Source organism: Juglans microcarpa x Juglans regia, chromosome 2S (assembly GCF_004785595.1).
Source record: "Juglans microcarpa x Juglans regia isolate MS1-56 chromosome 2S, Jm3101_v1.0, whole genome shotgun sequence".
NCBI classification, from domain to species: Eukaryota; Viridiplantae; Streptophyta; class Magnoliopsida; order Fagales; family Juglandaceae; genus Juglans; species Juglans microcarpa x Juglans regia.
The window spans coordinates 32,859,764-32,886,599 of NC_054597.1; the positions used below are offsets into that span (position 1 = coordinate 32,859,764).

At 33.9% G+C, this 26,836-nt stretch overlaps 2 protein-coding genes across 2 annotated transcripts; one reads left to right on the plus strand and one right to left on the minus strand.

Moving 5' to 3' along the window:
* Window positions 1-3,269: 3,269 nt before the first annotated feature.
* Window positions 3,270-5,012, plus strand: LOC121252785 (LOB domain-containing protein 16-like). The gene is made up of 2 exons (XM_041152599.1): window positions 3,270-4,066; window positions 4,390-5,012. The coding sequence occupies exons 1-2, from the start codon at window positions 3,773-3,775 to the stop codon at window positions 4,738-4,740; spliced, it is 645 nt and encodes a 214-aa protein (XP_041008533.1). The 5' UTR covers window positions 3,270-3,772; the 3' UTR covers window positions 4,741-5,012.
* Window positions 5,013-25,559: 20,547 nt separating this feature from the next.
* LOC121253583 (LOB domain-containing protein 29-like) lies at window positions 25,560-26,392 on the minus strand. Its single transcript, XM_041153579.1, has 2 exons — window positions 26,114-26,392; window positions 25,560-25,994 (listed from the first exon to the last, which is right to left on the minus strand). Exons 1-2 carry the CDS (start codon window positions 26,390-26,392, stop codon window positions 25,560-25,562), a joined length of 714 nt encoding a protein of 237 aa, XP_041009513.1.
* Window positions 26,393-26,836: the final 444 nt, after the last annotated feature.

The window sequence follows — 26,836 nt, forward strand, 5'->3', positions numbered from 1 at the left end:
GCAAACTTTTAGGTTTGAATGCAATGTGATACAGATGCATATATATCAATTTTTACTTATCCCTACCGTCATTTTGGCCTTTTCCCCTTGAGCAATGTTAAGTCTTTATCCAAAATTTTGTCATTCCTAGTTATACGTAGATGTGGCATACTTTAAATGACTTCATCCATAATAGGAGCCACTTGAAATATGTCACCTAGCAAGTGTGATTAGTGATAAAAGAATTTAGGATGAAGAAATATTTCTCTGTCCACTGTGGCAAGTGTGTGTAGCCAAATGCATTTGCACCTGGACTTAAAATTAGTGAATGAGATTCTTGTTCTTTTACATGTAGCAACCAGCAAGGGCAGAGCTGGTGGAGACCAAAATAGGGAGATGTTATTATGATTTTGATACCTAGTGTCCCGGATAGTATGGCTATGGATCATCCACAGTTTCCTTACCCGTTGACTATCAGCCACCAAGTGCCAACCTCACTTCGAATACAAACTGCTGCAAATTGGTTCAGAATCCAGTGGAATTGGTAGTTGATAAAACTAAAAACAAATAAAAAAAAAAATATTCCTGCCTTTTCAGATTCTCACAAATTCTTGGGTCATCTGAGAAATGTAACTGTGGCAGCCCCATTGCCCAGCTGACATTCAATCCAGCTCTTACAACGAGTTGGGTCGATGTAAGATGTATGGGTGAAGATTCCGAAGGGCCTTCTCACTAGGAAGAAAATTCTTTGCCTGTCGTCTATGTTTTGTTCTATTATGATGTCTTGGCCCTTGGGGCTTCTTGTTGTCTACGAGCGTTTGAGGCAGTCGTTTCAATTGTGCTGGTTTGTTGCTCTTTTTTCTTAATGAATTGTTTTTTCTATAATAAACTGTTGTAATATATTCTAAGCGTGTGCTTGTTTGGAACTTTGGAGACACCACTGTTCCATGCTTTGTTAGTGGATATGGAAGAAAAACACCATCCCATATAAAAGTGCATCAAGTTGGTGTAACAGTACCAAAAACTGAAATAGGGAAGGTATTTGTTTCTGCCCTGTTAAGAAACGAATGCTAACATATGAAATAATCAGAATGTTATTAATAAACAACCACATATCAACCCCATTTTAGATAAGAGTAGTGTTGGTTTGGTTACTATTTTAAGTTAACAGATCTTGTAGGCAGCTAGCATGAGTGCCATGTGCTTGTATGATGCCATACATTGACTTTAGGATAAATGATGATTATGTCACGGTTAGCTTTGCATGTTGAATCCCTACCGAACCCTTCACAGCTTGGTGTGTGCTGTAGCTTTAAATGGCATCCAAGGAATATGTGCATGCAGCGGCATAGCTGAGGTAAGGAACATGACACGGAATGTACCTTCCTACGGAAAGAGCCATTTTCCTTGGTTAGGTGACGAATCCATGCATGCTGCTTTTTGTTACGCTATAAACGGTTATGACGTTTTGCTCACCCTTTCTATATTTGGTTCGAGGGACGTGGCTCCGCTTGCACCATTTTCATCTCACTTCTCTACAGCTGGTTCTCATTGCTGTGAGGTTGAGTTTTGAGTTCTAACTTCTGAAGGGATGGGTTTTCTTGGTGGCGATGATGCAAAAGAGGAAAAAAAATCTATTTGGAAGTTTATTTATTGACGAGTAGTAATAGGGTTACTACTGTTTTACTACTCCTTTACTACTTATAGTGTATTTATTTTTTTAAGTATTTTTTAAACATCTTTAATCATTAAGAAAAAATTAAAAAAATATATAATTTTACTAATATTTACTTCTTTAACTATCAAGTAAAATAAAAAATTAAAAAAAAATCAAATACAAAGAGTAGTAAATAGGTAGTAGGATGATAGTAACACTATCATTTTCCTTTATTGACACATCAAAAAACACATTATTGATGTAGAAAGCTTACCTAGTCAGTTTGCATAAAAAGTAAGTTGTGTTTATAGAACGTATTATACACTGAAGAAAGGTAGCAACCTAGTCTAAGAAAGACAAATATAGAAGTGGAGAGAGGTAACTATATCTATAATAAAAGGTAAGAAAAAAGAGAGAGTTCTAGAACAATGTGGGTGGATATGGCAATTGGGAAGGCTATGATTGAGTACAAGACTCTGGTAAAAAGTTAAAAAAAAGAAGGATCTGTCTTACATATACGAAAAGGGATGGATCAGGTGGATGATCTTTAGATCTTGAGAAATGAATGCGTAATACGTTTTGAACTTTTTTGTAAGCAGTGACAGAAATTATTGAGTGTGCGACATCCACTGACATTATTACTGAGATGAGGCATGCAGCCTTAATGGAAAACACAATCAAATATGGCTACTACATTTATAGGACGCGTAGTTTCCCTCCGGTTCCCCAGTGAAAAAGGATACACAAAAAGGGGTTTGATATTACTCTTTGACAGGTCTTTTTTTCTTTCTTTCTTTTTTGTGGAAATGATGCTCTGATCTGTGCATAATAATATCAGCTTATTTTCTCCTTACTATTCTTGTATCATGTCATAAATAGAGTATACTGCACCACCACCAGGATAACACAACTGGTCTCGTTTATTTTCAGGAAACATCTCATCTCATCTCACCTTATCATTACAACTTTTTTAAATTTCCATGTAAAATAAAATAAACAATTCAACTTTTTCAAATCATAAAATAAAAATAATATTAAAAAATATATTCTAACAATATTTTATTCAACTTTTTAACTTTAATCTCAATTCATCTCATCTTATCTCTGAAAACAAACGAGTCCTAGTTACTTTCTTTAGAGTTAAAAGACTTCATCTTTTTTTCTTTTTAGTTAGAAATTTACTTTGATTGAAAAAATAGCCAAATACCGTCATGTTGACATTTCCAATCTGTTGGTGCTGTGTCAAATAGCCCCCAATCACAATACATTATAAATATATTAGTATCATCAACACAAAGCTACAATCATTAAATTAATTTCTGTCCAAATCACCACAACACAAGACAAATATGATTGCATTGAAAACAAAAACAACCAGGAGCTCTCAAATTTGAACCATTTTTTACAAACTCCAATTTCTTTTGAAAGAGAAAAAAAAATACTCTAACTACAAATAGATTACACAAAATTAATCTTATAAACTAATGTGACTTGATATGATTCGTTAGATTGTAAAATTATTTTTATTATAAAATAGATCTATAGATCCCAGAAGACGTGATCTATTGTTGTTTTTGCTGTATTTTTTATGATCCTCATACCCATAATAGTTGGATATCATCTTGAGGTGCCAAATTTATCAATGTGGTTGTGTGGGGTAGAGCATTACCACCAGGTGGGAAGTATCACAGAGGCAAAAAGCGACATATAGCAGCAGTTTCCAGCTGGTACGGCGTTCGGCGGAAAAATAACGTTGTCAATGCCCCAAAATCAAACTTACCAATTTTTTTTTGAAAAAAAAAAGAATGAAAAGTTAAACAAAAGATACTTAAGAAGGCAGGAGTCTAAACCATCTGAGAAAACTAGCCCCATATGTCATAAACCATTAATAAATGTTCCCTAAGAACCCTGCACTTGAGCCCGCCGTGTTCCCCATTCACACCCCTTAAAAGAACACCCCTCCCCACTTCTTTCTACCTTTAAACCTCAATAGTCAATACCCCAAACCCCACTTCCCAAGCCAACCCATACCCGATAAGTCTCTCATTTTTGCACCATTTCCTAGTGAGCTCGTGTGCCTAAAATTTTGTATTCTCTCTCTCTCTCTCTCTCTCTCTCTCTCTCTGTGTTTCTGCCATGGAATCTAGAACTGGGAATGGAACTGGCTCGCCTTGCGGGGCATGCAAGTTTCTTAGGAGAAAGTGCGCTTCAGATTGCATCTTTGCTCCATATTTTTGCACGGAGCAAGGCTCTGCAAGATTTGCAGCTATTCACAAGGTGTTTGGTGCTAGTAACGTGTCCAAACTTTTGTTGCATGTCCCCGTTCACGATCGCCGTGAGGCTGTAGTAACCATTGCCTATGAAGCTCAGGCACGTATGAGAGACCCCGTTTATGGATGTGTCTCTCACATTTTCGCCTTGCAACAGCAGGTAAACACACACACACTGACACACATATTCCATATTCTGTGTATTATTCACGGTTCTTTCTGCATAGTAGAGGCATCTAATTAAGAGTCTTTCCTTCTTGGCCAATATCTGTCTACTTGGGTTGTAATTAGGTATACCAGCTAGATTTCTTGAGAAAATTTGAGTTAAGTTCTTTTCTTGTTTTGGTTGTTTCCAATTCTGTTGATAATGATCGGAGTCCAAAGAGCTAGCCTTTGGCAAGCCCTAAAAAACGTAAATATATGGTCACATTTGATGGCAATAAACAGACGAAAATCAATTCCTTTTTTTTTCTGATCTTATAGGTGGCATGCTTGCAAGCACAACTGATGCAAGCGAAGGCTCAGCTGGCAGCTCAAAGCCAGAATGATTTTCGGAACATAGAGAATGATCAGGGGCCAGGTGGGAGTGCTGCTGAGGTGCCAATAATGGTTCCAAATTATCCTCCTACTTACATGAATCACATTTCCCCCCAAAGCTCACTTGAATTAGCTGACCACAGCTATGGTGATGGAATGAATATTATGCAAGAAATACAAAGTAGATCAGAGGAATATTGTTCTTTGCAACCATGTTCTAAGAAAAGACCATATTATGTTAAGAATCATGAATTGGGTGAGCTTCAGGAACTTGCCCTCAGAATGATGAGGAATTAATTCATCATATCTCTTTAAATCGACATAGATGATGTTCATGAGTTTCATTATGACGATGAGGATTCTCTATTTCCAAATGCTGTATATACTAAGACTATCTGAGAAACTTGGTTAGAGTGATGAACCTCAAATGGCTAGCTGGCACATGCTTTTTTCTTCCTTCTTTTTCTTTTACGATCACCAAAATTAATGTGGACGGCTTGGGATATTTAAGATCTCTCTCTCTCTCTCTCTCTAAACTAGTACTATATATGAGTATGAACAATTAAATTTGTAGGGTGGTTAACTTTATATTCTTTTATTTTTCTCTACAACAATTACATGCATTACATGAGCAAAGGCTTGGATCGGAATTCGGGTCATTCCTTATTATTTTAGACTTTTAACCAAATAAATATTAATGGTCTAGCTTATACTTCAGTTTCACCTATCAAGTACTACTTCAATAATTATACACACATACAAGAAACTGATCTATATTGGGTTTCCATTAACGTGCGATATGGGAAGTTTTAAGTATATAATAAACATGAGACAAGACAAGCTGCATGGTCAAAGGAATTCGTGGAAGACATATCCCGAAAAAATTATGTATTTATGTTTACCATCTTAATTAATTAAGCTTATCTTCCTTGCCAAGAGAATTGGTCACTTAAGCCTCCCATCATGATCACCAGCTTAAAAAAAAAAAATTATATTCAGCTCACAGTGTTAGCTAGCTAGCTGCATTTACAGTACTAAAATACACATATATATATATATATATATATATATATATATATATATACACACACACACACACACATGTATAGACAAAAGAAATTATTGCTAGTTAATTAGAACTCCAGCTCGCTTTATAATCTTCTTGGAAGGCCTGGCGTGTTGACTTTTACCTACTCGATCCAGGGCTAAAACTGGTAACGAAAAATAAAAAGAAAATTCCCCTCCCTCACTACAACAAAAACAAGTATTTGTGACGGATTATTTACGATAATAATGACTATTTACGACGAAAATAGACTATTTTTAATAGGAAATAATCATTTTTATAAAAAAATATCTGGTAACAAATGTGCAGTTTTTTGTAGCGCGCACCATGGGATCAATTCTTGAATAATACATCCCCTTTGGTGATGTGGACCGATTATGATCATGGTTCAACACTAATTCATTCGTTTGGCTATATAGCCCAGGATTAGGACGTACTGATATATGATCATTCGTTTGAATGATTCGTTTGGCTATAAGACGTGATCAATGCAATCATTCTGCTTAAAGCCTAAGCACTTACACGTACGCTACAGTACCCTTGAGTAACTGAGTTGAGTTAGTATTTCGGCAAAGCTTGAGTCTAGTTAATTCCAACGGAAATTAATTGGACACATGTATTTAATTGTGTCGATCTTGTTATGGAACAGTACGTATCCTTATACGTACGTACGTCCAACAGTTTCAATTCTAATTCATTGGAACTTGATTCAAGCGGCCAAAATTACCCTAATTTGTAATAGACTCAATTGCATGCGTGGGATTTATGTTAAAGCAAGTAGCTAGGTTCACGTAACATTACTACAGCTAGCTCTATTAATGTAATTTCAATAATAATAACACCTAATGATTTTTCTAGTCATATGTGCAGACAAAATGTCCCCTTGATTGAATGCAGATCATGATCATGAGGCCTACATAATGATTTAGAATTTTTGGCATACTATATTCATGTCATAACATGTTGGTTTTTCCAATCTGGTAAAGGCAAAAGCAAATTAGGAGACAGTCTTGCATGTTTGAGATGATCAGTACTGGTCTCTATTTTCTAGTTTGAAGCACTGATCTCCAGATCGATGAGAGGAAAATTTCGTCATTAGATCAATCATGCAAAGCAATTAGTATCAAACATTTCATGGAAATTTAATTTTTCTTTTCATTCTGGAAACGAAAGCTAATATCCCAGCTTATCACAAGATCATGTACTTCATATTATCCAGGATATATACATGATACATCTCATATATGTATCTTACATAGATTATCATGCATGTTATTATAAATTAAGAGTTAACGCTAAGTACAAGCTACAAATAGATAAATTTTGCATAGATCCTTTATAAAAAAAAAAAATGGGTCTCACTAAAAAAGAAAATATTTGTTTACAATTTTTCATGGAGTCCATTTTTTTTTTTTTTTTTTTTTAACAACGGGACTAAGCGAGACTTGTCTATATGATGCATGTAGGAGAATTGGAATCAGATGATGTTGAACAGTCAGATTACACATTGATGGCATTGAACTACCTCGAGACAGCAGCTCAGCGCAAACACGGCAGGAAATAGTGATATTTTCGTGATTTGGAGAAATTTTGGGCACGTTTCTATATTTTAGCCGTAATTTTGGATACAGGTATCAGGAATTATGCATATGACTCCAATTCGAAAAACTCTTTTCAGCTCACACGTCGTGGTACCCAGCTATGCTTGGTGTGCATTGTTTCTTAGGCCAAAATGTACTGTTTTCCCATTTGAATCTCCTTTTTTAGATATTAATTTTTCAGACGAGAGACTTCTGAGCATCATGAGATAGACCATGAATATTAAACATATATAATTAAGTTGGAGACGCATGTGCGCGCACACACATTATATATATAATCTGTGCTCGTCAATAAGCTATAAACAGAACGTAAACATAATTTATATCTTGATCTTGTAATAATTTTGAGTTGATCATACGTACGATTAAGATGTGGTGGAGATCTAAAAATATTTTAAGATCATAATTTCGGCGATTTTTCTAGATACACACGTTACAAGTACTACTTTAAATGATTGGCAAGTAAATAGTAAATAAATTAATAATTGAGTGAAATCATTATTATAATATACAGCTAGCTTAGTTTTGAAGTATTGATCAATAATATGATCTGGTAATTAACCCACGATGCATGCAGCTCGATCGTGATAAGCAAGCAAGCATCAAGTGAACTAATGTACTCATATATAATGATCACTATCTTAATGCATTAATTACCATAGGTTGACAGATCAGCTAGCGCCAGCTTGGTCGACCAATGATATTATAAATTAACTAATTAAAATGATCAAAAAATTAAATTATTTGCTAATCTCCCTTTTGAGCGCAGATCATCAGAATATCAAAATGCATGCCACAAGGAAAAGGAAGATCATTAATAGATCAGGCATGCACGTACGCACATTACATGACAATTAGCATCATAATTAGCACCGAATTAGTTTATATATATACAAAAATCGACCTTAATTACGTTGATCGTCATGTCATGGCTCGAATAAAATTAAATACTGTTTATAACAACTGGCCGTATAAAGTTCTTCTACTGATCATCAACAGCTCTACACCACACATTGAGTTTTTATTTTATATCTTTCTTTTTTTATTTTCTTAACAGATGTGTGGTATAAGACAGAATTTTTCATTAATATAATAGGCCAGGCAAAGAGGCATTAATATATATTCTTTTATTGTGCAACAGCCATTAAAGCCAGCCTAGGTGTTCTCGGTCTGGTCATTCATGGACCATGCACCTAATTATTAAAACCTTAGGCAAATAGTTAGGGGAGGAAAATAATAATAATACTACTTGAAAGTGACCTAATATTATTAATATCATACATGCATGCCGATCGTTGTCATTTTCATAGGTCTTGTCATTGTCATTAATTTTAGAATAATGCTACATATAGTCGTAGAGTATACTTTAAAAAAAATTATAATTTACTATTAAAAAATTAATTTTTTTTATATAAATCTTATATTTATTTACTTTTTTAAAAATAATTACACAATATTTATACACTTATGACTATAACTATTATTTCTCTTAATTTTATACGTAAACAATCACGCGCAAAGATGATCAGAGAAAAGAGAACTGCAGGCCGGAAATGAAAAATGAACTTTAGATACCTTTCTAGAATCCCGGCCCATGCATGATTTTATTCATCGCCCCCCATATGGACTCCATTAGTTGCACTTAGAAAGTAATTATTCCAAAGACAATTAGTTTAATGAGTGATTATTAGTTGAAAGTGAGTTTTAAGGGCAAAAAGGTAGACTTAATTATAAGGACCAAAAAATATAAGCGGACAAGAAAGAACTGAACTTTTCATTATTATAGAATGCACTGTATGAAACTTGGAGTTCATATAATATGTGTTTGAATCTTGACAAACACTCTCCTCTTTCCGACTCTTCTCTTCCATTAATCCTTAATATTTTAAGAAATAAGTCGGAATTAATTATAATTTAAAAACAAAAAGATCGACCTTTTTTCTTGTAGTGAAAGGAGAAGAGATCAAATAAAGAAAAGAATATTGGGGTTAATGGAAACAGCATATACGGTATATATAGTACTGAGTTGTGCATTCAAGCTCATGTTTCCCTCCTCACATCGAGGTTTATATATAGAGAAATGCTTTAGCACGAATAAAAACTAGATCACACAAAAGTAAATTTATAAACTAACGTGAGTTGATACGTTAAATTGTAAAATTATTTTTATTGTAAAATATATTTAACGTATCATATAAAGTCATGTGATCAATATATGATTTTATTTTTATGAGATATCTTTGTGATTATAACATTTCTCATATATATATATATATATATATATTCTTCAAAAAAATTAATAAGCACCGATAATTATTTGTTAAAAGAAAGAGTTTCTTTTTTCATATGACACTTAACAGCAATACAAATGATATATTGTATTAGTTTAACTCCAAAAGTTACTAGTGTTTTTTTAAAAAATAAATAAATAAATAAAAAGTAAAAAAGTAAAAGAATAGGATATATATATTGTTATGAACTCGGTAGAACTCACTCTTGAAAACTAGTTTACAAGAAAATAGTGTCTAGAGGTTTATAAACCATCAATCAATCTCATACTTAATCGATGTGGGATAGTAATATATATATATATATATATTATATATATATATATATATATTTGTGTGTGTAAAAAGAATAGTCCTCGGTTTTAATGAACAGCAAATTGTTGACCGTTGAATATATATATATATATATATATATATAGGCGCACACGTGCAATCTAAGCCGTCTGTTGTGGGGCATCAAACAGAAGAATTTCTCTCTACAGGTAACTGCAATTCTTTAAGAAAAAAAAAAAAAAAAAAAAAAAAAAAAAAACACACGCACGTACATGTGATATTAATTACACGTGAAAGAGAACTCAAAAGGTTTGGCAAACAGCGACTTTAAAAAAAGAGTCGAAAGACAATGAGCTGAATGCACTAGTACATGCCCAGTGTGAAAATGACCGAGTGTCGTCCCTAACCCCATCTTGATCGAGGGCCTAGAATTAATAAAGTATGGTTTTATCATTTGAACCCATCCCTGTGTTTACGTTACATGTAATTAACATTAATAGTGACTCTTCTTATGCTTTTTTATCACATTATAATCGTGTTGGCATCTTTCTAGAAATTAGGCCAGCAGTCGGCCTCAAACCCCTATGCAACTTAATCAAGTATGAAATCTGGCTAGATTTCCCAGTATTAAATTGGAGAGCCTTAAGAAACCTTTGACCAATAGTTTACCAAAAAATTGGTTTGTGTCGTAGGACATCAGATTCAGTCCTATTAACAATGGTTGATTTGATAGGTTATTCATCACTCTTTCGTACTACAAGAGATTGAATTTTTTAAGATAAAAAATTTGTATAAAAAAATTCAAATTTTATTCCAAAATATTTTTAAAGTCGAGAAAATCTCCTCTATTTTGTTTCGAAAAGACCGTTTCAAAAAATTATTTTTAGGGACAAAATTAAGCAGAACCAATCAAAACTATTCGAACGGGACTTTTTTTTTACACGAACTAATTTTATCTCAAAACATTGTTCAAATAGAATATTTCTCAGTTCAAACCGATACATCCATTGGAACAATATGAAATTTTGATTCGAACTAATAACCATATTTAATCATGTTCGAATGAACAAAGTGTTCGGATAAATTTTATGCGTTCGAACCAATAAATTTTTCAAATAACTTTTGTTCAAACATAAATTATATCCGTTTGAACAGAAATTTTATTTTCGAAAATTATGTTTGTTTGAAAGGGATTTTGCATATTAATATTGTTCAAAAAAATATTTTATTGTTCGAACGACCGTAAAGATTGTATTTCTCGATTGTCGTTCGAATGAGTTTGTTTTTATTCGAATGGGTCTATTTTTATTCGGATGGATTTATAAATAGTAATTTACCGTTCAAACGGTATTAATCATACAAAACATAATTTAATTAAAAATACAACACCATACTACTAAGATTACACAAATTGTAATTCAAATATCAATTGTTCAAATGTTTTGGAACATCATAATATAAAAGCAATTAAAGAAAAAATAAATTTTAAGATTGTGGTGGTAGCATAGAGTTTTAGGACATCACAATGGACTGGAACTGTTCAAATATTTTTTGGTTATTCAATTACAGCCACTCTTCTAATCTCGCCTCTAAATCCATTGCTTGATCTAATCGGATCAGCAATTTGTTTTCCTTGGATCTCAATCATTCTATCTCAAGTGTTGCTTCTAGAGCTGTAATCGAGCCGAGTCTAGCCCCTTTTTGGCTTGTCGAGCTCGGCTCGACTCAAAATATTCGAGCCTGAGCTCAAGATTTTTTTTATTCTTTGTTCGAGCTCGACTCAATAAACTAAACTCTCAATTCGATCTCAAGCTCGAGCTCAAATTGTTTATGTTTTTATTTTTTGAATAAAACTTAATAATTAATAAAATAAATAAATAAATAAATAAAAGATCTAATATTGGATTTATACAACTAACAAGTAGAACCTCTATTGAATTATAAAATTTTAAAAAATTTATAAATAATTAATATCTAACTAGTTAATATTTATCCATAATAACAATATATTATATGCCTACATATATTATTAATACATACACTTAATATGATATCAAATATCTATTTTATATATGGTTCCCACATACTAGTATATAAAATTATTAAATTTTATCGACTAATTACTATATAAATTATAAAATATACCTATGAAGTATATTCATTGTATAGACATATTCAGTTATAAAAGTGTTATGTTTATATTATTAGCTAATACATATATATATGTGTATGTATATATTTATCAATATATGAATGAGTTTTAATCCAGTCGAGCTAACGAGTCGACTCGAGCATAAACGAGCGGGCCTTAACAAGTCTTAGCCGAGTCGAGTCGAGTTTTGTCGGATATGTATCATTTACAAATCGAGTGGGTATCTGCTTTCACGAACGAGCTTTTTTTTTCACGACTTGAGTTCGATTCGAGTTTAACCGAGCGGGCTATCGAACAGATTGATTCATTTACAGCCCTAATTGCTTCCTTCAATTCCTTAATTTTGTGGTCATTCGATTTGGCTAGAGAAGAGGATGATGATAGTTTCAGGCAACGTACTAGGCACCTCACATATCCAGAATGTGATCCAAGAACTTGAGAAATGATCTGACCATCACTGACAAATGATTTATCAGATGGATCTGTAGCAGTTTCCTCAAGAGATAGCATCTTGTCCTACAAAAACAAAAATATTAAAGTTAGTATAAGTAACAAAAATATTATTAGACAATGAAATTAAAAAAAATTTAAACTTACATAATTTGTCTCTGCCTCAGGACTGGTTCAAACACCATCACGATCTTTATGTACTTTAACATAAAATAGGGTTAAATCATAGCCAGCATGACTTTATTCTTCTTGCAAAAGGAAAATCTATATTAGAACTTAAATCAGAAAAGTGTATTATATATTAATATTTAACGAGCACTAGAATAACTTACCATTTTTTTAGACAAACGATGAAAAGATCGAGAATCTGCATGATGGTGTATCGTTAATTTTGATCTATTTGCTTGGTTCACAGTACTCCATTATTAAAAAAAATATTACATCTATATGTTTAATATATCTATCATATACTATTAAAAAAAGATAGCAACAAAATTACCTGATAAACAGGATCTTCAATTATATCATAAACATTCTCTCATTTATTTGGTGGCATTGCTTGGAATGGATTTTGACTCGCATCTGTTGTAATACTGAACCTCTTATAGTGTGCAGGACATCAACCTTTATAACTCCGGAATGCAATCGACATCAGTTCCTCAACCGTTAATCGATCTTCTCGTCGGCCAAAATTAAGTTCAAACTCATCCTTTAAAAAATTATAAACAATTAGTATAAATACAAAGTAACTTTAAATTAATATATTATATACTTAGTTGCTTGGGATGTAGTTTAATTATTACCAAGCAACAATTTTTTATGTAGTCTTTCACATTTTGGAAAACTTTAGACCAGGAGGATATAGCCATCGGTGCAAACGTGCGAGTAAGCGTACCAACGTAAGAAGCAAGCCACATTACTGAATCTCCAAAGCCATTGGTGTGATAATTAGGAAAATCAACTTTAATTTTATCCACTTTCCTTACTTTCTCTATGCAGACACCTCTGGTAGTGCCTCGACCGCGGTGCTGACTCACAACAACTATGTATACAGTAATTAAATTATATATTTTAATTAAATTGTTTTATTTTATAGATATATATTACTTAAATTGAATATAAAATGTGGTATTTAATTTAATAAAATATCTTATTCTGGGTATGGTGATGTTGACCCAATATTGATGGCAGGTGAACCATACGAGGAGTCGGTAATGGATGGGGATGGCGTACATGTTGCTTTGCATTTGGGAGACATATCTGTTTAAAATTGTAACAAATTATTATTCGAGCAAACGTTACAGATATTTATAAAAATAATACTTACAAAAATATATGTTTGAAATTCATTCACTATCAGTTTTGCTGGACCAATCACCTTCATCCTTACTAGGCACTTCAGTTGATTCATCTTCTTCCGACATTTCACCCTTAATTACTTCAAGTTGAACATCTTCTCTACGCAATGAGACCATATCATATTGACTTAAACCAATAAATAGATTGATGCCTGATTCTTTTTCCTGATATACTTATTCATTTACTGGACTATTAACTTCTTCATGTGGTTCGTCTGTCTCTGGAATGTAATCAGATACATTTCCTGGTGCAAACTTTTCCACTACCTGCCATGAGTTCCTGTACTTTAGATTATCTAAATAAAAAACTTGATTCACTTGGCAAGCGAGAACGAAATGATCGTCCTCAGACCATGTGCGAGATGTATTGACACTCACAAAATATTCATCATTACGCACCCCAATCTAGCATTTGAGACATCCCACTAATAACATTTAAATAATCAGACTATATATCATCCCACGTACTTTAACGCTATAATATTTTTCACAATTCCTTAGAAGTCAATGTTATCATCCTATGGCTTCCTTCGACTACGACTTCACAATTTTGAGTTTTCCTATATCGTTCTCTGTCAACTGTGTGAAATCTATATCCATGCACTAAACATCTTGAGTATTGCATGGCCCTCCTGGACAGACCACATGCCAAAGCATACAGTTCTTGTGAGATTTCTTCTGAATTTTCACTATATTTCGATATAACCTACATCAATAAATATTATTATAGTTATATCAATGTTAAATAGAAATCTGTGGAGTTTAGTGGTATGTAGTTCGTATTATAAGATGGGGCTTACAGTAATACCGTATGTTCAAACCATGAGGGAAATTCCATTTCGTGCATCTTTTCTACGTCAATTACACTATTCGTGTGAAATAATTGTATATGTTTGCTGCACATGTTCATGTGAACTATTAATTTGTAACAAGTAATACTATATTATTATACATGAACTTAAATTAGATACTATTTATTTAGAGGATCATCACTAACCTCAAGTAGTGGTCTATCTCTGTGCAGTTATTCAAGACATTCCATTTAGTTCTCGCCCATAGAGGTCATAGCCCCCTTGTACGTACAGTCTGAGAAAATATGAAAAATGCCGATGAGACTCTTATTTGTCCACCTTCATAATTTCGACCCGGTCTCGTAAATCTAATATCAACCCCATGGACATACATTGAACAAAAGATATGTCACTCATTGTCAATGTATAACTCTACAATCAAACCTTCCGAATGAGCTTTATTCCCCACAGACCGCTTAAGTTTTTCCAAAAACCGTTCAATAGAATACATTCATCTATACTGAACCGGGCCAGCGACTATAGTCCCACAAGGTAGGTGCACAGCCAAATGAACCATTATATCAAAGAGTGAAGGCGGGTACAAACTCTCCAATTTGCACAATATCATTACAATGTCAACTTCCATTTTTAATAATGTATCAAGTTTCAACGTTCTACTACAAATGTCCCTGAAAAATTCCTTTAATTCTGTGAGAGTTGTATGAACATTTCAAGTAAGTTTTTCACGCATATCAACTGGCAACAGATGCTGTAAAAATACATGACAATCGTGACTTTAAGACCAATTATTTTTCAATCATGTGTTCAAACACATATTGACATGTTTGAAGCATAGCTATCGAGTAATTTGATTGTCATGAACTAATCATAGAATTTTTTTCTCTCATCATTTGAAAATGTATACCATCTGATGGGCATATAAGCTGACAACACATTATCTTGCAAATGCAACTCCGATCTTATCTCAAACTCCTTTAAATCTTTACAAGAGTTAGCTGTATCTTTTGTATTTCCTTCTATTGATATTAGAGTGCCCAAGATATTCTCACGTATATTTTTCTTAATGTGCATAACATCTAAATTGTGGCGCAATGCCAAGGTAGATCAGTATGCAACTTGAAAAAAATACTTTTTTTTATCCAATTCATCTTCGCTGCTTGTCGTTTTCTCTTTCAAACTCTTGTATCTTTCCCAAATATGTTTTCTGAAACATCCCTCTACTGCGCGATAATATCATTCACAGACAACTCTGGCAGTGATGACCTGCGCTCAACCATTCCATCAAGCATCACTCTATTTGAACGTAATCTATAATCATGTGGTTATGAACTTTCCCCGAGAAAAATAATTAATTTTCCGTCAAGATTATTATTCAAACAGATTATATATTATTCGAACTTACATTAATTCCCTGTTCAAATCTATTTTTTTCCGTTCAAACGGTTTTGCTTGTTTGAGACGATTTTATTCTTTACAAAATATCTTGTTCGAATGGATATTTATCCGTTCGAACGAATTTAGAAACTCAACCAATTTTTGAGAGTCTCCAATATTATTTTTAGGGATGAAATTTCATTTGTCCTTAACAAATTTCGTTCCTAAAAGTAAAATTTCTTGTAGGGGATTAACTATCATATTTTCAATATTTTCATTAAGAGTACTATATGTTACAGCTACAAAAAAATTTCATAAAAGTAAACTCCAAATTAATTGACTAGTTTCATATGATATGATGTTAATCTACTTTGCAACAAAAGTAATTTACAATCTAATATACTACGTAAATGATTAGTTTATAAGTTAACTTTTGTCACTAAAATATTTCTCTTTCATCAATATTTTTTTTTACATGATGTCAAATTAATAGAAAATTATTTTTTATTTTTAGTTGCTAATTATTTTGATGCCACATGGTGACATGGGTTTGGACTAGGTAAGTTCAACTGGTCTTGTTGTTTCTTCAGCCTAAATGCATGTGAGTAGTTGCTTTTGAAGTATCTGCAGGCCCAACTGGTAATTAATTCTATTTCAGATATTTTCATCTTACAATAAACTTACTTTGAAGCATAAACAAAAATTAAAGAATATATATATTGTTTAAAAAAAAAAGAATATATATATATTACTTCCTTTTCTTTTAGCGTTTTCATGGGAATTTTTTGATTCCAAGGTGTTTAAAATTATTCTGTCCAAGGAAAGGGCAGCTTGATGCCGGCCATTACATGGATTAGGCCAGCCATTACATGGATTAGGCCGATAAGACGACTCACCAAAATTAAAGCACTGGTACGTGAAGGTAGTAATTGTAATCAAGTCGGTCCATCCAAGTTAAGCTGGAAATGGTAGTACTACTATTGCATCAATGGCGCCATACATGCATTGCAACAAAAGATCAGAGAGGCCGGCTGGGTGTCTGTCTTGCTTTATAAATGTATATGGTACTAAATTTTGACAAGCAGGTAAAGTTAAATGAGCATTAATTTGAGTACTAGTATTCAATATAAAGTTTTTTTTTCTTGCATCTCAAAAGTAAACTTTATAAAGTATTAATTGGGACGTAAGTAAACTTAATTCAATTAAATAACACAAAATTAGGCTTGGCTTTTGTAAGAATTGATTAGTACCAAAGCTGGGCTTGATCATCATGTACTGCTAGCTAGGTAGCTGAGAATGTGAATACTGTCATGTGTATATGGTCTAAAGGTCGATAGTTACAATTAGTTCTGTAGTACTTGCAGATCAAAGGTAAACCAATTATATATTAATGATGACGGCCATATGATCCTTTTGAGCTCTTAGGTCAATTCAAAGGAATCTCGCCATTGAATATTGGTGAAATATATATGCATGCACATGGTCTTAAAAAAGAAAATCAAATTCTGATCTGTTAATATTTAACAAAATGTTCTAGCTAGCTAGGTGTATTAATCTTGCAGGCAGATATATATAAATATATATATATATAAGTGATCATTGCCTCTTACCTACATGCGTGATATTCTAGCCCGATCCACATATCTAATACTGCACATAATATAAGCATGTTAATTAGCACTAACTTCAGCTAGCTGCACGAAGAAGATATATAAAGGCAAACTTTGAAACTTAAGTCAATATATCGGTTGAATTGAGTACTGGCCGGTGGATCGATCATATATTATATATTGCTGGTCGACTAAGTTTCTCATGTGTGTGTATGTGTGTGGGCGCACGCTTCAAACTGCAGGTGAGACTATACGCTTGGCCTACAGTTGATTCTTAGAATTAAGCTTTGCAAAAATGATGGGATTAAATTGAAGCCCCTTCTAATTTTTATTTTTTTGTTCATCCAGGAAAATCAATAACGAAAAGAAACTCGAGTTCAATGCTTCTTCAGTGCCTGAAAGGAGAAATATAGGCTGTGTTTAGATGTTGAGGTAATCTCAAATCATGATCTGAGTTGTTTTATGAATAATGATATTTTGTAGGTCATATTTTGTGGGTTGTAGGGAAAGTGAGAGCTCTATTCAATCCAAATGCCTCTTCTGAAATTTTGAATATCATTATTTGCCCTGGAAACCAGCCTACTGATAAATGGTTGTGGTCTCTTGAGAGAGATGGCCTTTTTAGTGTGAGAAGTGCATATCGACTAATTAGACAGGGTGCTCAGAATTCTATGGGTGAATGCTCGAATGCAAGACTACAATAGACTTTGTGGAAGGCTCTTTGGAAAATGCAAGTCCTTAGTAAGATCAAAATTTTTGCTTGGAGGGCTTACAAAGATGGTCTTCCTACTCAATATTGTAATCTTCAGGAGAGGAAACTTATTAATGAAAAGGTGTGTTGTTTTTGTAATGGGGAGTGTGAAGATCTGGTGCATGCCTTGATTAGTTGCTCTTCCATTCGAAATCAGTGGAATGTGTTCTTGCCACTTATGCAAAATGTGGAAGAAATAGGCTCTATCCTTCAAATTGCTTTGCATTTCCAAGCTACTGGTAATATTAATGCTCTAACTACTTTTTTCTCTATAGCTTGGGGTTTTTGGTACAGACGGAATAAGAAGATACATGACCAAGTGGTTCTCGAGCCAAAGCAGGTGGTGGAGCATGCTCTCTCCCTTCAAGGTTTGTTCTCTGCTACAAGACAATGTCCCAGTACAGAAATAAAGAAGTTTTGTAGATAGAAACTACCTCTTGTTAGTTTCTTGAAATTAAATGTAGATGGGGCCATGTTTAGCGACCAACATAAAGCAGGGACTGGTGCAATTGTGAGAGATGAGAATGGAAATGTTATGATGTCTGCTAGTATGGCAGAGGTTGAGGTTTCTGCACCTGAAGATATTGAATTACTTGCTGTATTTCGGAGCTTACGGTTATGTATCCCTTTAGGTGTTAGAAAGGTGTTTGTGGAGAGTGATTGCTTGCTGATGGTGAGGGATCTTCAGTCTTCATCAGAGTCTTCCTCAAGGCTGGGAGTTTTACTGCAAGAAACCAAGAAGTTGATGTCTTTTTTATGACTTTCAGATTCAACATGTAAGTAGAGTGGGTACTGAAGCTATTCATGGCTTAGCCCGACATGCTTAGGTTGTTGAGTCTATTGAGATGTGGTATAATGGTTTTCCAGATTTTATTTTTCAAGCCATTTGGCTTGGTAATTGTCTGTAATCTTTGATTATTAATGTGATTATTAAGTTGTAAAGTTATTAAATTAGTTGTAAAATTATTCTTTTACATGTGTACAATTATGTTATTTGGAATTTTATATTGTACAGTTTTCTTTAGGGCATTTTAGTCTTTAGTACTTAGTAAGGGCAAACTAGTTCATTTCTTCTTTGTATAAATACTTGTACTCTTTACATTCAGACTAATTTTTGGACAGTTTCAGATTGCTTCTTGAATATGATGGCCTTCTAGGGTTTTCATTCTTATTATGGTATCAGACGCTTCTTGAACTTCTTCTTCTCTTCTCATGGCGCCAACTGATCCACCCGTTCCTCTGCCTCCTCCCTCTTCCTCCCTTGATGCTTCGAGTCCCTTCTTCCTTCACCCCAGCGATAACCTTGGGGTTGTTCTGGTCACACAACTCATACTCAGCGACAACTATCACACTTAGTCTCGTTCGATGACCATGGCTCTCTCTGCCAAAAACAAGTTAAGGTTCGTGGACAGTACAATTGCTAAACCAGCATCTACTGCTTCTCTTTTCTCTTCATGGTTAAGATGTAATAATATGGTGATTTCGTGGTTACTTAAATATGTTTCCCCTAAAATCGCTGCTAGTGTGTTGTATGTTACCATTGCTTTTGAGATTTGGACCGATCTAAAGGAATGGTTCTCTAAAAAAAATGGACCTAAGATTTTTCAGATCTAGAAATCGATTTCCTCGTTCTCTCAAGGACAACTTACTGTTAGTGCTTATTTTACTCGATTGAAGGCTCTTTGGGATGAATTAGTTAATTACAAGTTGGTTCCTCTGTGTTCTTGTGGCACTGTCACTCTGTTGAATTCTTATGTTCGAAAGGAACGCATTTTACAGTTCATCATGGGACTTAATGAAACTTTTTCCTTGGCTAGGGCTCAAATCTTGTTGATAGAGCCCTTACCACCTCTCAACAAAGTTTTTTTCTCTTGTTCTTTAGGAAGAGCAATAGAGAGAAATTTATGTTCTTCCTCCTTTACTGATGCTCATGCTTTTGTTGCTAACTCTGATTCATTGAGATTTGCAAAATTTTTTCCAAAAAAAGATAGTCCAGTATGCAAGTATTGTGGCATAACTGGTCATGTTATTGATAAGTGCTATAAACTCCATGGCTTTCCTCCAGGGTACAAGCAAAAGCCACGACAGCAGTCCATGGCCAACACTATTACTCTCAATGACAACTCTCCAACAGCCTTTTCATTCTCCTTGACTGAGGCATAATATAAGCAATTATTCACTATGATCACTTTTAATCCTCAGCCTAAGCCTGATGATTCCAGTCATGTGGTCAATACTGTAGCTTCTTCTCACTCTTTATCTGGTATTGCTTCCTCTACATTTTATGCTTTTCAATCTTCTAGTAATGCTTCTTTTTAATTTTTATAAGTCTAGTTGGATAATTGATACGGGAGCTACCGACCATATAGTCCCTTCTACTAGTTTTTTTTACATCATTTACTCCAGTTCAAAATACATTTGTCAAACTACCTAATGGTCAAAGTGTTACTGTTACACATATTGGCACTATCACCTTGAGGCTGATTGGAGTGGCTAGACAACAAAGAGGACTCTATGTTTTGCAAAAACCAGGGACTCCCTTTTCCCCTCAATTATCTTTATTTTTTCCAAATAACAATGTAATGAGACTACTACTTTGCTACCATCTGCATGTTTCATTTCATCTAAATGCTCATTGTTTCACCTTTGGCATAGTCGATTAGGACATCCATCTCCCTCAAGAATGTCTTTCTTGAATAAAATTATGCCTAATTTGATTATGTCTAATGACCCATTCATTGTTTGACCTTATACATTGTGATATTTGGGGCCCTTTTTCAGTCCCTACTATTGAAGGTTATAAATTGTTCTTAACCATTGTTGATGATTGCACTAGGGCTACTTGGGTTTATCTTTTCAAGCATAAATCTGAAGTTTCTTCTCTCATTCAAACCTTTTTCAAAATGATTAAAACTTAGTTTGGTACTAAGATAAAAAAAAAAAAAAAAAAAAAAAAAAAAAAAAAAAAAACTAATTATGGTACTGACTTCTTTTTTTATCTTCATATCTTGCTTCTAAGGGAGTCATCCACCAACATAGTTGTGTTGAAACTCCACAACAAAACTCTGTTGTGGAAATGAAATATCAACATATCCTTAATGTTGCTCAGGCTTTATTGTTCCAATCTCATTTGCCTCTCAAATTTTGGGGTGATGTTGTTTTAACAACTACTTATTTAATTAACAGATTACCTTATTCTATTACTCATAATAAGTCTCATGTTGAAATTTTGTGTCACTTATCTCCCTCCTATGACCATTTGAGGATTTTTGGTTGCTTATATTTTGCATCTACTTTATAAAGGGCAAGAACAAAATTTGATCCAAGAGCTAGGCTCTGTGTTTTCTCTGGTTACCCCTTTGGTATCAAGGGTTACAAATTGTATGATCTTAAAAAAAATCAATCTTTTGTTTCCCGACATGTCATTTTTCATGAACATATTTTTTATTTTCAGTCTTCTCATTCTAACTTGTCTTCCCCTTCTTTCTCTCTTCCTCTTCCTATTCCCTCTCAATCCTCCACTTTTGATATGTTTACTGTACCTTCAACTACACCTAATGAAGCTTCTCCCCTGATGTTACTACCTCATCTAATGAAGTTTCTCCCCCTAATGAAGCTTTAACGACACCCTCCCAACCATATTTTACCTTTTATCCCCAAAAAGATCCACCAGAATCCGAGGAGCTCTTGGTTATTCGCAGCATTATTATTGTAATTCCTCCACTGTACACTCTCAATTAGTTACAACAGGTTACATCTCCTCCTCCATCAAATATGGCATTTCTAATTTTGTTTCTTATGATCACTTGTCCTCTGGTCATAAATCCTTTGTTTTTGCTATCTTTGCTGACATCGAGCCTAAGTTCTACCATCAGGCAGTCAGGCACTCTCATTGGATAGATGTTATGACTGCTGAGATTGCTGCTTTAGAACTAAATAATACTTAGAATGTTGTCCCCTTACCTCCTAGTAAACAACCCATTGGTTGTAAATGGGTTTATAAGATCAAGTATCGGGCTGATGGTTCTGTGGAATGGTATAAAACAAGGCTGGTTGCTAAAGGTTATACACAAAAAGAAGGTTTAAATTATTCTGAAACCCTCTCTTGTTGCCAAAATGACCATTGCCAGAACTTTGTTGGCTATTGCTACCGTAAAAAATTGGCATCTTATTCAACTTGATGTCAATAATGCATTTTTATATGGTGATCTTTCAGAAGAGGTATACATGAAATTACCCCTTGGGTTTCATATTAAAAGGGAGTCTCAAGTGTGCAAACTGAATAAGTCTATTTATGGCCTCAAACATGCCTCTCGACAATAGTTTTCTAAGTTCTCTACCACTCTTCTTGAGTTGGGATTTGTGCAATCCAGATCTAATTATTCACTATTTACTAAGTCTGTTGGTCCCTCTTTTATTGTTCTGTTGGTTTATGTTGATGATATTTTGAAAACCAATAATGATATGGAATTTGTGAATTCCTTGAAATATTTACTTGATGGAAAATTAAAGCTGAAGGATCTTGGGACCCTCAAGTATTTCTAGGCTTAGAGGTGGCCAGATCACCCAGTGACATTTCATTGTGTCAGTGAAAGTATGCTCTTGAAATATTACAAGATGCTGGTTTTTTAGATTGTAAACTAGTTTCTTTCCCTATGGAGCAAAATTTGAAACTTAGTAAAAATGATGGTGCTTTGTTGCCTGACCCTACAGTCTTTCGAAGATTGATTGGTAGACTTCTCTACCTTACTCTTACAAGACCAGATTTTTCTTACCTTTTTCAAATGCTTAGTCAGTTTATGGATCGCCCTAGACTACCTCATATGACTGCAGCTCACAGGATTTTACAATATGTAAAAAATGCTCCTGGTCTTGGTCTTTTTTTTTCCAACACATAATTCTCTAACTCTCAAGGCTTTTGCAGATTCAAACTGGGCCTCTTGTCCCGATAGCAGAAGATCAACCACTGGTTTCTGTGTTTTTCTTGGTGATTCTTTGGTTTCTTGGAAGACTAAGAAATAGCATATTGTTTCTTGTTCTTCAGATGAAGTTGAATATAGGGTAATGGCATCCACTACTTGTGAAATAGTTTGGCTTTTAAGCCTTCTATCTGATTTTCATATTCCTTATACTCATAGTGCTCATCTTTTTTGTGACAGTCAAGCTGCACTTCACATTGCTGTCAATCCTTTTTTCTTGAAATGACTAAGCACATTGAGCTCGACTACCATTTCATTTGAGACAAACTCCAAGCTGGAATCATCAAAATATTCCATCTTGCATCTCAACATCAGCTTGCCGACATATTAACCAAGCCTTTGGGCTCTCAACAATTTTAGTTTTTGATTTCCAAAATGGGAGTTCATTTCATTTACTCTCCATCTTGAATGGGGTATTAAGTTGTAAAGTTATTACATTAGTTGTAAAATTATTCTTTTACACGTGTACAGTTATGATATTTGGTATTTTATATTGTAAAGTTTTCTTTAGAGCATTTTAGTCTTTAGTTCTTAGTAAGGGCAAATTAGTCCATTTCTTCTGTATAAATACTTGTACTCTTTACATTCAGACTAATTTTTGGACAGTTTCGGATTGCTTCTTGATACGATGGCCTTCTAGGGTTTTCATTTTTGTTAGTGATTCTTCTTATAAAAAAAATATATATATATAAAATAAGTTGATATGAATTTAATTTTTTTATAAAAAATTAAAAAAATAATAAAATTTATTAATAATTATTTTGAGATGAGTTAAACTCACGAGACCAAACACAGCCATAGAGTTAAACGTGAGATCAACTTCCAATGTGCTTTACAATTTGGGCCGACTTACGATAAGCAAACAATAAAATGTTCAGTACTAGAGCTTGTCATATATATATATATATATATATAAAAGTTCCCTAGGGATGGGAAATCGTGAGGAGATCATACTGACACAAATTAACTTGGGAAAATTATTTCGTATTCGGAAACGTGTGTTTAGATGTAATTCTGAAGCATTGGGAAATGGAGAAAATAAATTAAAAAGAAAAAAAACAAGAAACAAATAAGGTGAATGAACCGATGAAGACCAAAGTTAGGCTATTCCCTGAGCGACCTGACAGATAGCTGAATCTTGTCTTGGGATCGCATATATATGCTAGTCAAAAACAGGGTACGTACTTAATTCATAATCTCCATACTGACACGTAAAATTGGAAAATGTGAACTTTCATGAAATTAAAATTGTCATCACCTAACTTGTTCCAGTACCCATCATTGCCGACGAGGAGGGGAAAAAAACTAGTTCCAGTCATTCATGATATGTTAACATTACCATGAGGGCGTAAAAACAAGATGAAACTATAAGAAGTTCGATACCGCACTTAAAAAAAATAGATTTTTGTGATTAATTTATTATAATTAAAAGATTTTTTGTAATTAATTTTAATTATAAATAATTATTTCGTTAAAATTAACTGATGATAAATAAATAATTTTCTTGTAGGCGGATCAATATCCTAGCTTGTCTCATATGCAATATTGCAACTTTCCGGTGAACAATATGCATGATATCAGTCATCCATGCCATAACACGTTGGAAACCTAGAGATAAGGGGAAATATATAGAAGACCGTTAGTATATGGTCATGTATATATAGTTACTCAATAGAAATAAAAGGCTCCTGCAGCAGTACTGGAAACCAAGTCATTCTCCAAAAGCCTCTTCAGTGTGAGAATTAGGTAAAAAAAAAAAAAAAAAGGCTAGTTGCTTGAGGAATTGATCATTTACTACGTGAAACAATACAACATTAATTAATAGTAATATCTCAGTATCTAAGGAGCAACTTTAATACAGCTAATCGGTTATCTTTAGATTATGAACAACAGCTAGCTATCTATCTGAAAGTTTAGTAGCTGCTCGTAGATTTGATAGATCGGTAGATGTTTTACTTCAAAATAATATCATTACCCACCATGACAGAAAATTCTCTAAAGTTGCCACTATGATTCTTCAAGGGATAGTGTGTGTGTGTATTCAGACTAAGAAATTAGTAGGCATTTGTAGGCATTAGGTCAAAATTAATCTTGGGACTTCACTAGCTAGTAAACAAGCATGCAAATGGGCTCAAACAAAAGCAGATCTTCTTCCAGTTTTGCGAAAGAAGTACAGTACTTTTATTCTATCAAAATTACACTAGATTAAGCAAAACAATCATAGCTAGCGTTGATTTTGGGGTTTCCAATTGTATATACATTTCTAGGGTTTCTAACTTCTAATTTATGGCAACAAAAGGGTGCATGTTTCAAACTATGTAGCAGCAATCCAAAATTGACAAGTCGCCTTCACCGCTTATAATCTGATCTTGTACTAAGGCCAGACCCTTCATATATAAATGCTAAATATAGCCAAAGCCGAGTGACTGATCATCAAGGTCGTGATCAGTGTCTTGGAGAGTCCATTGCATGTTGCTTTTGTGCAAGTCAAGAGAAGACATGGAATGAGAAGCCTCAGCTTCATGATAGCAAGCATATGAGGCATTTTCCAGCTCGGGGATGATTGAGCTTCCATAGTTCCCAAAATTAGAGTTCTCCACGGACACATTCTCGTTGTATGGAGTTGCTGAGGCATTATTGGTGATATTGTTTGTACTGAATTGTGGCATCATGTTGGTAATTTCTGACTGAAACCAACTTTGGAAATCTTGCGAGTGATCATAAGGGTTTCCATGATACTTTTCGTGATTAGGGTTTGCACTGCCAGAGCCACTGAGAAAGCTTTGAGCTGCTTGTAATTCCTTTAGAGATGCTAGTTGAGTTTGTAGATTGACAACCTGCAGAAAATTACCAAGAAAAGCATGAATTGATTAAATTAGGAGTTAACACGAACTAGGGTTTCAATTATCAAATGAAAGAGAGAATTGCAGGGGTGAATTAGTCAAAGGGTAAAAACCTGCTGTTGGAGAGCAAAAATATGTGAAACACAGCCATAAATAGGATCTCGAAGCCTAGCCTGAGCTTCATATGAGATTGTGACTGCCGCTTCACAACGATCACTCACAGGGAGGTGAGCAAGCAGCTTTGATACATTGCTTGCCCCGAAAACCTTATGAATGGCAGAGAAATGGGTAGCTCCCTGTTCATGGCAGAAATATGGAGCAAAAACACAACCCCTAACACATTTCCTTCTCAGGAATTTGCAAGCTCCACAAGGAGAACCAGTACCTGTCATCTTGATCTTGAGCTTTTGGCCTGGGGTGTTGTCGTTAATTTGTTAGCTTTCCTGGCTTTGTGCAAAGCATTATGATCGCCATGTTTATAAACACTAGAGGGCGAGTGGGGTGGATCATATTATAATGTATTCTTAATTAGATTAGGTTCCCTTAATGGGCTGCAGCTTTCATTAATTTTTCATTATAAAACTCTATATTACTCCTCCATACGAAATTGTTGTACTTTCTTATTCAAAAAAATAAAAATTGTTATAATTTCAAATTAGATTCCATCTTACAATATCTTTAGACAAAAGATCTACTGTAAACCAAACGTCCCATTTCTCTATTTCTTTATGATTGGATAATATATATAGTACATAGATATATAGCTCCTTTTCTGAATATATTCTTTCTGTAAGTGATGACTGCGATTGATCTATACTTACCCGGATCTGAGAGAA

What these genes read in the sequence shown, in the direction of transcription:
- LOC121253583 (XM_041153579.1), bottom strand. Translation starts at nt 26,392, where the DNA reads ATGACAGGTACTGGTTCTCCTTGTGGAGCTTGCAAATTCCTGAGAAGG. An exon ending in TTTTTGCTCTCCAACAGCAG is followed by an intron (nt 25,995 to 26,113) that starts GTTTTTACCCTT and finishes AATTTTCTGCAG; the next exon opens with GTTGTCAATCTACAAACTCA.
- LOC121252785 (XM_041152599.1), top strand. Translation starts at nt 3,773, where the DNA reads ATGGAATCTAGAACTGGGAATGGAACTGGCTCGCCTTGCGGGGCATGC. An exon ending in TTTTCGCCTTGCAACAGCAG is followed by an intron (nt 4,067 to 4,389) that starts GTAAACACACAC and finishes CTGATCTTATAG; the next exon opens with GTGGCATGCTTGCAAGCACA.